This window comes from Monopterus albus, unplaced genomic scaffold (genome assembly GCF_001952655.1).
Source record: "Monopterus albus unplaced genomic scaffold, M_albus_1.0 scaffold485.1, whole genome shotgun sequence".
Classification (NCBI taxonomy): domain Eukaryota; kingdom Metazoa; phylum Chordata; class Actinopteri; order Synbranchiformes; family Synbranchidae; genus Monopterus; species Monopterus albus.
Genome location: NW_018128365.1, coordinates 122216 through 130832, shown reverse-complemented (window position 1 = coordinate 130832; position 8617 = coordinate 122216). Strand labels below are relative to the sequence as shown.

The 8617-nt window shown below is 42.5% G+C and overlaps 2 protein-coding genes across 2 annotated transcripts in view; one reads left to right on the top strand and one right to left on the bottom strand.

The window, feature by feature from the left end:
• Positions 1–6: 6 nt before the first annotated feature.
• Positions 7–5214, bottom strand: rangap1b (Ran GTPase activating protein 1b). Its single transcript, XM_020587884.1, is given in 17 exon segments — positions 7–459; positions 775–896; positions 1226–1314; positions 1529–1631; positions 1808–1891; positions 2132–2224; positions 2227–2314; positions 2478–2562; positions 2768–2867; positions 2950–3063; positions 3164–3322; positions 3476–3610; positions 3690–3869; positions 4026–4085; positions 4255–4382; positions 4498–4616; positions 4946–5214. Coding segments are annotated over 16 exon segments (1737 nt in total). The 5' UTR covers positions 4610–4616; positions 4946–5214; the 3' UTR covers positions 7–374.
• A 645-nt stretch (positions 5215–5859) lies between these two features.
• The window catches only part of LOC109952680 (zinc finger CCCH domain-containing protein 7B-like), a gene marked incomplete at its 3' end in the record, with an annotated part of 9832 nt that continues 7074 nt past the window's right edge, over positions 5860–8617 (top strand). The window contains 7 exon segments of the mRNA XM_020587874.1: positions 5860–6133; positions 6975–7036; positions 7153–7189; positions 7484–7681; positions 7882–8040; positions 8294–8434; positions 8526–8569. Coding sequence (XP_020443530.1) covers positions 6978–7036; positions 7153–7189; positions 7484–7681; positions 7882–8040; positions 8294–8434; positions 8526–8569 — 638 coding nt within the window.

Genomic DNA, 8617 nt, shown 5'->3' with positions numbered 1-8617 from the left:
GTTCCTCACTGTATACTGTATACATGTTGCAAAAAGGTGCTAGATTGATCCATTCAAGTTCAGTGACTATCTTTTTTACATTAACCCCAAGATTATCTGATGTGTAGTTATGCATTTTTTTCCCAAATGTATCTCTATTTTCTATAAAAATATAAGTAACACACATAAGTAGAAAAATAAAACGTAGATTCTAAACAGTCTCATAAATCATAATATATACAAATGAGGAGTGAAGATACAGTAAGTGGTTGTCTGAGTCTCTTGTTCAAGTGTAAAGCATCCCTGTTGGTTTTCTTGGTGGGAAAAAAAGCTAACGGCAGCACAGTGGGTGTGTATTTCCCGGTGTTGGTCCTGGCAGTGGTTGGTCAGTGGGATCAGTGTTGGTCCTGGCACCTCTTCTCTAGAGCAGAGCTCAGCCTCTCCCTGGCATTGCTACATGACCTGAAAGCTTCTCTGTTCCTGCAGAGTCACACACAACCATACACAGTGTAAAGCTGTATTCACACAGACACTTAGTCCAGTTATGACAGCAGCAACTGTGATATCTTTGGTTGTGAAGATCTCAAGGTAAACAGCAGAAACAATTCACCAGGAATGCACACTTGTACGCATGTGACTGGCCAACACAGCATCTTGCTAGATGACTTGATGCTGCAGAACAAGTTTGCTCAGACTCAACCCTTTTGCCGTACAACATTGTGGTTTTGCGCTACATTTGTTGTTTCATTCACAAATAAATCTTGGCTACAAATCTGTAGTTAAAAAAGATCCTACTTAGACAGAAAGGCGCGAAGCAGTGAGGCATGATGCTGGGGGAAGTAGTCCTGCTGCACACTGTGCTCCAAACACAACAGCTGACCTGGGACCAGGGACACCTTTTTCATCTTCCCTTCTCCCTGAAACATAAAGAAAAGCCAAAAAAAAAAAAAAAAGGAGGCAGATCAAATTAATATTGCATCATATTGAACAGTGACAGAAAGAGGCAAAACAGAGTACAGCAAGTCCAGCATGAATTGTGCCTTTATGAAAAGCAGATGTGAATGGTAAATTTGACAGGCTGCATACAAAACAAGGCTACAGTCTAAACTGAAGTCACCATGTGCAGAACTCCTAAACGATTTGAGATTTTCTTCTTAGAAAAATGAAACCGTTCCCATGAAGAGTGGTGCAGGCTATGCATCACTTCAGATTCTTGGAAGAGGAGGGAACTGTAACAGTACTGTACCTTAAGAAGTCCCATCTTGACCAGCAGTGTGGAGAGGAAGCAGTATGACTGGAGGGTTGTACCAGAAAGGAGCTTTTTCAACATAGCATCTGTGGGGTATAAAGGTTCAGGTCAGTTACATGATTTGAACTGCTGATGGGCCCATAGCAGCATGGTCAGACCTACTGAACTACTGCTGAGGGTAGGCTGTGTTGTGCAGGTACAGGTGTAGCCTTGTCACATACTGTACATGGCATTAGACTGTTAAAATGATTGTAATAAAAGAGAAAAAGAATGAGGTGTGTGAAAGAGCATTTTATTCACCAGTAGTTTCTAGGACAACTGTCTTGGTCTCTAGTTTCTCACTGTACAAAGCAGTGATTTTCAGTAGGATGTCAGCAGCCCTGTGGGGGTCAGCTGCATCAACCTGGGGAGCAAGGAAAAGCAATGGATCACAGCCATTCTGTGCTAAAACAAAGACAGCTCTTTGTTGATCTAACTCAACCCTCAAAACATTGGATAGTGACAATATATCAAATTGTTTTTTTTTTAATATATGGGAACAGAGAACAACCAGTTGGGACATTTTTTTTAAATTCCCACCTGCTGCTGCAGGTTTGTCCTCATCTCTCCCAGCTGAGTGAGCTTCTCTGCAGAGGGGCAGCTGATGAAAGACATGACCTCCGTCTGAGAGTGGACACAAAGGTGCAGTCAGAACCATGGAGGAAATCTCTTTTCTTCTGGTTTGTGTAGTGATTTAGAGTTGGGGGATGAACTTATATTGATCCATGTGTTATTGAAAAACATGCCTTGACATGGTCTTTCAGGACCTTGGGAAGGACTTCCAAGACTTTCTAATAGACAAAAAAAAACCCTACAGTGTCAACTGTGTACAGAAGTAAACACAATATGTATCTTAAATCTTACTAAGCTCTGAGGTTTAGCAGGACTGTCTTCTTTTGTCACTCCGTTTTCCTTCACAATTTCACTGTCCTCATTGTCTGCATTACAGTCATCAATGGGTCCTCATTGTCTGCATTACAGTCATCAGTGGCATCATCATCATCATCATCTTCCTCATCCTCGTCATCTGGTTCTCCCTCGTCATCACTACAATGAAGAAACAAACATTTGTCTCAGAAAATATACTTATTGTTCAATTAGGCTGATCAGGATTAAGTTTTTGTAACTTTTTGTAGTGAAGGAAGAGGAAAATAGCTTCATAAAGATTCACTGCATTACCTCACATTTCTCTTCCAAACACACATATTACCTGAGTGATGCTAGCATGTCTCCTTTGTCCATATTCTGCATAGCTTCTCTCAAGGCCTCACAGCCCTCCTCTCCCAGACAATTACCTGTTTAGAAGTTACATTCAAGTGTAACTTCCATCTTTTGTATCATCATTTTCTTACTACATTTTCAGGTTTACAAAAAATAAATGTTCATATTTAACTATAATCCATGAAAATTCTTTGAAAACAAATTCCACAACTTCTCTAGGATTATGCCTCATGCAAATGCTGCTACTACAGTCATAGCACAACCAGTCCGCGCACGTACCGTTGAGATCCACTTTCTCCATGTGAGGTTTTTCCGCAACAGCCTGAGCCACCACTAGTGCAGCCGCCTCTGTGATTTCACCAAACGACAGATTCAGCTCCTATAAACAAGTCACAAAAGAGAGCACTGTCATCAGGCTGACAGAACAAACTCACAGGGCTCAGCTATAAAGGTGAACCAACCTTGAGGATCGGCAGTCCCTCTCTGAGGACTGCAGCCAGGGCGATGGCTCCTTCACTGCGGACCAGACAGTCACCAAAGTTGATCACCTGTACGTTCCTCAAGTGAGCCAGAGCCTGCATGAGCAGCATGAGGAAACCACAAAGAGACACAGGTTAGGCTCAAACACACTAGGTATAAATCCATAAGGAAAATATGAGAATAAACAGGCCTTACCTGAGCCATGGCCAGCGTTCCTCTCTTGGTAAAGGTGTTGTCATTGAAGTTGAGGACACGGAGCTCTGGGTTGTGTCGCATGGCTGAAGCCAGCGCCATCACCCCTGTGTAGTTGATACCATTCTGGGGCATGTGGACTTCCTCCAGGCTGCCCATCCGCTTATAGAGAAGAACAATTCATCAAGTGACAGTTATATAGGCCTCTTTTATACCTCCTCCTTTACCGTCAGGATCAGAAAACATTAACAACGTTACTGTATTTTTATAGTGTTAGTCCATGTGTCAGTCAACTGGGACACAAGAGTGCTGTACCTGAAAAGCCTTTGCCAGGGCGCTGGCTCCTTCATTTTCCAGGCGGTTCCTTCCTGCAATGAACACTCTCAATCTAAGTGGAGCTCTGAGGGCTGATGACTGTTTGTGGCACTCGGTCAGAGCTTCAGCCAGGATCTACACAAACAGAGCTGTTACCTCCTGCACTATTATGTCAATGTGTTTGCAGCCTTTGTTTCACTGTCTGTGACCTCACCTTTCCTCCTCCGATCCCCATGCCACAGTTGTTGAGCCTCAGCTCCTTCAAGCTGTGGCAGGTAGGGCTCTTCAGCAGCTGCTCGATTGCCTTCACACCATCTGGCCCAAAGGCATTATCACTCAGGTCCAACTCAGTCAGCCTGGTGCCTGCACTTATTAACGCACTGCCCATGGACTTCTGATTAAAACACAGAGAAAGAATGCTTTGAGGAGGTGGTGGAGGGGTGGCAAAAGACATTTGGGAAAGATACTGTACTGAATGTTGAAGAAATGTGTATTCATAAATAGTATATCATAAAACAAATTCTGAAAAGCATGTAAACCAGTGGGTCACCAGGGCTGTTGGGATTTCAGAGCGCAGTCTTCCAGTGAACATGTCGCTCCAATAGCATCTCTGAAAGACACAAAGAGTTGTTGAAGAGAATGCAAACAGTGCTGCATGTCACCTTTACTGCAACGGGCATAAAAGCATAGCATAAATATAGCATTTACTGGTATTGAATAAATCTGAATGTTATCATGCTCCAGTGAGCAAGAGCTGAAGCTGGTGCATTGAGGAGTACCTGGAGCAGGTCTTTGCTCTCCAGAGCCTTGGCGATGGCTCGAGCTGCCTCCACTCCCACAGTGTTCCCCTCCAGACACAAAGCTGTCAGACCCTGGTACTGCTCTATCTCACGGACCAGCTCCTCCACTGAAAGCAGAGAACGGGTTATCAGGTCGGACGAATAAGCAAGGACCAGTACTCTAATGCATTTGCCTACAAAAACAAACCCATGCAGTCTCTGCTGCCTTGCTCTGCTTCTGACCTGATTCTGCGTTGTCTAGCTTCAGTCCCAGGCCTTTATAGCTCAGCTCTCCATCTCCGACGTGGGTTTTGGAAAAAGCATCAGCAAGCTGAGCAATGTCGTCTGAGGCCATAACGACTCTATGGAGACATCCAAAGGTCGGACAATAGAGAAGAATTAGAGTCAAGTAACATATAATTCAGTACACGTGACACAATAAATGTCAAATAATGATCGATGACACTTTATATGTAACAAACAGAACACTTTCTAACATCAGAGACCTTTCAACAAGTTAGCTATTTAGCTTCACCAGTGATGGCTAGTAGTAGTGCACAAAATAAAAACGTTGACACTATTAGTTAAACTAAACCTGATGTAGCTGAGTTCTAGTGTCTAACGGTAATTGGAGTGATCACCCAACTCTCATTAAAGGACATAAAAAAAACTTAATAATTTTGTCATTCACCACAAAAAGTGTTTTTCCAGGAAAATTATAAAAAACACGCTCCTTCCTCAATGCAGCGCGCCGGTTGCTAAAACGTGTGACGTCATGCATTTCTTTTTCGTTGATTGTGATTATGTCAGTTACAATTAATCTACAGATGTTTTACCGCCATCTACTGTCTGACCTCCGTAATAACGTTTGCTTTTCTTTCAGTTGTCTACCAATAATTAATCGATAATTTCCTTTTGTTAATACTCCTTAGAAATCGGTTCTGACAAAACCTAATGCTATTAAGGGTGCCCCTGCACCATATAGCATTTAAGAAAACTTTACAATCGTTTATGACTTTATTTTAGCTATTACTTTTTAAAAGGAAAATGGAAATACATTACTCAGTAATTTCAAATAACCTCTCCCACATAAATGACCCAGATACCCAGGCTTCTGATCCCATCATGGCAGAACTCACAGACCTTACGATCACCTGTAAGTATGTAGCAGTGAGGCGCCAGCCCTGCAGGTGAGCAGAGAAAACAACCTGAACTGGCAGGTGGAACAATGTGAGGGGAGCCTATCTAAACTAAACTAAAGCTCAAGGGCAAAGAGAACCAAAAATGTCACTCTCACTCAGACGGTAGAGCCACTGCTGAAACATTCATCAGAAAGAGAATTACTGAGACCTGCACCTGAAGAAAAAAAGAAACAATGATGGCTTAGAGTTCATGTCCACAAAAATGGTGTAAAGTCCATAACTGATAAAAATGTGGAAAATATTGAACCTATAATATAGTATTCCCTACAGGTAATTTATTACATTACAGGCTTGGTGGCCAGTATTTGTATGGCAAATACAGCATTTCACTGAAGTGAGTCCACCACTGGGGAAAATTGCAGGCACATCAGGTGAAAGCAGAGCTAAAACCAGAACATCGACACGGTTTTTGCTGCCCTCTTGTGACCATACTTTCGCTAGAAACTTGTTGCGATACTGCACTGGCCTTGGCTAGCTGACGTTAGCTTTTCCAGCATCAGTCGTAGCGCAGACAAACTCGTGCTCCGTCCACATACAAATGACAGGGACACGGAACTTGGAATTATGCGCCTATATAGTGACTGATATTTGGCTGGCTAATGTTAGTTCTTCCTATCAGTATCACCAACACTCTGTGAAACCATCTTTGATCTGAAAAGCGCAGCGACTAACTCTGGGTGAGTTGCCGTGCTAAGTGAGGGCTTTAGTTTTAGCTAGAACCCTTCTAACCAGCTAGCAGATGGTGGGTTTCTGTGCAGTGTAAACATATGCGTCCTCTCAACAACCATTTATTGTAAATTACATGGTTCAATATCCGTGACATCGAAGAGAATGCAATATCTTTTAAAAAACTCTTTGCATTCTTCACTTCTTTAAGATTAGTTAAGCTAAGTTAACGTTATATTGATTAGCATTTAGCCCAAGTGAGCAAGCAGCGTTAGCTGACTGAAGCTATCTACCGGTAGGTAACAGTTATCTTAGTTAACCTCGAGTAGCATTAATGCTACTTAACGCCATTAGCAGCTAACCCGAGGTAATATGTCTATTTTATACGCATTGCTTTTGGAGTTGAGTATCGTTATCTGTATGCCTGCATATGACATGCTAACGTTAGCTTATCATTTCCGTATATTATGTGTAACGTTAAGTCACGTCCCCTGTCCCAAAGACGTTCCTCAGTTGATGCATCAGGGATTTCTAGATGTACAATGTCACCTCTATATTAGCATAATATTAACAAATCTAACGCTAACTAATAGCCAGCTTCACCGGTAGCTGTCCCCGTTCTTTGTTTACGCGAATCCGATGAGTGCTAAGTGTTTTTACGGCAGGCCTTTGGCTTGTCTAGGGGGACTCCGAGTAGTTTGTAGTGTTTGAAGACGTTTTTAATAATTATAGAGCACAACTTTGTCCATTAGGGAACTAAACCCATGTTAAGATATGTTGACTGTAGCTGTTAATACTCGTGCAAGAAGTGGAGTTTATGCTGTTACAAGTCAACCGTATCTGCACCCCCAGGCTATGGATCCTGGACGACAGAAGCGGAGAGAGGAGATCCAGAAAGCAATGAGCTTTATCCAGTAAGTGAAGAATACTGACCTTCTTTAATTCCCCTTCTATAACTAACTGTTCATATCATGATCAAAGTGCACATCACTTGTATATGGAGGACACCGACACTCTTTTCTGTCCACAGGTCATCATTGCCTTTCCCAGAGCCTGAGAGTTATGAGGTTTGCATTGATCATTTTTAACCAATTTTCAGTGTGCTGGAATATTTGTTCTGGGGCTTCACCAGGACCATACCCACAGTTTGTTCTGTTATTTGCTGGACCTAAGTTTAAGCAAATTTTGTCTTATTTTCATGTCTTTTTTTGGTTTTTCTTGTTCCTCTCATTGCATCATTTTGATAATCTCATATTACCTTTCCATTACTTTATTATGTTACCCCTTCCCCCCACCCCTATAATTCATCTTGTATATTTTTAAATAATATATAAATTGTTTTTACACATGTCCTGTACCAGGCATTTCTGACCCAGTTAGTGTGTAACTTGCTGGACGAGGGCAATGCTTGCTTTCGAGATGGGGACTGGTGCCAGGCAACCCAGCAGTATGGGGAGGGGATCAGCGTTGCCCGCTATGCTCAGGCTGAGGCCCTCGTCATCCCTTATGAGCTGCTGGAGAGTCTCTACGTCAACAGGGCTGCTGGCTACTATCAGATGGTGAGGGAGCCCACGGTGTAGTTGTTCATGTGAACAAATAGTAAACATAGCAGGCAGCATGCATACATCTGCTTGTCTAAGCACAGATCAGTTGCTAGTATTATGTTTACTCAGCTTTAGAAGTTTGCATTTTACATGTGGCTTTTTTTGGTAAAAAAAAAAAAAAAAACTTGCCAATTCAGTGCAACTTTCTCTCTCAGAGGGAGTATGAGCGTGGTGTTCAGGATTGCGATAGTGCACTGTGTGTGTCAGAAGGCAGTCGCAGGGCTTTGTATCGGAAAGCGCTCTGTCTGAGGGAGTTGGGACGACTCAGAGAGGCCTATGAGTGTGGAACCAAGTGTCTCCTCACAGCACCACACGTATGTCATCAACATAAAAAATATTATCACTCATGAGTCTTTTTTTTTTACCTAACACGTATCTAAGATCTACTGTTCAGGATGTTCTGCAATGCATGTTCTCTCATTGCAGTCATTGCAGACATCTGGAATTTCAGTGATTTATTTGGTGACCTTATGGATTATAAAAAGTGTTTGTCAGTGTAGTTCACCTTAAAGTGAATGAAACTTATACTTGCTAAATGGTAGTTTTTTTCTGTAATTTGCCTTCCAGGACCGTCAGGTGAGCGACCTGGCGCAGGATCTTGCCAATAAACTGGGTTTAAAGGGCCGTAAGGCTTATGTAAGCTCTCAGACAGAGTGCACAGCCACAGAGGGGGAGAGTCATGGGGAGACTTCTCCACCCACAGGAGAAGTAGGTGCTGTTGTCACAGTGCAGAGCTTGTGATGTGGTGACTGAGTAAGAGGCTAATAGAGGTTGTTATTTTCTCTCTGTTTTTCTTTAGATGTCATCCAATGGACTGGAATCTCTGGGTGATATTGGACCAGGTATTGCAAACCTTGAACACATCTGCTCACATCCAGACTCCCATCTTTG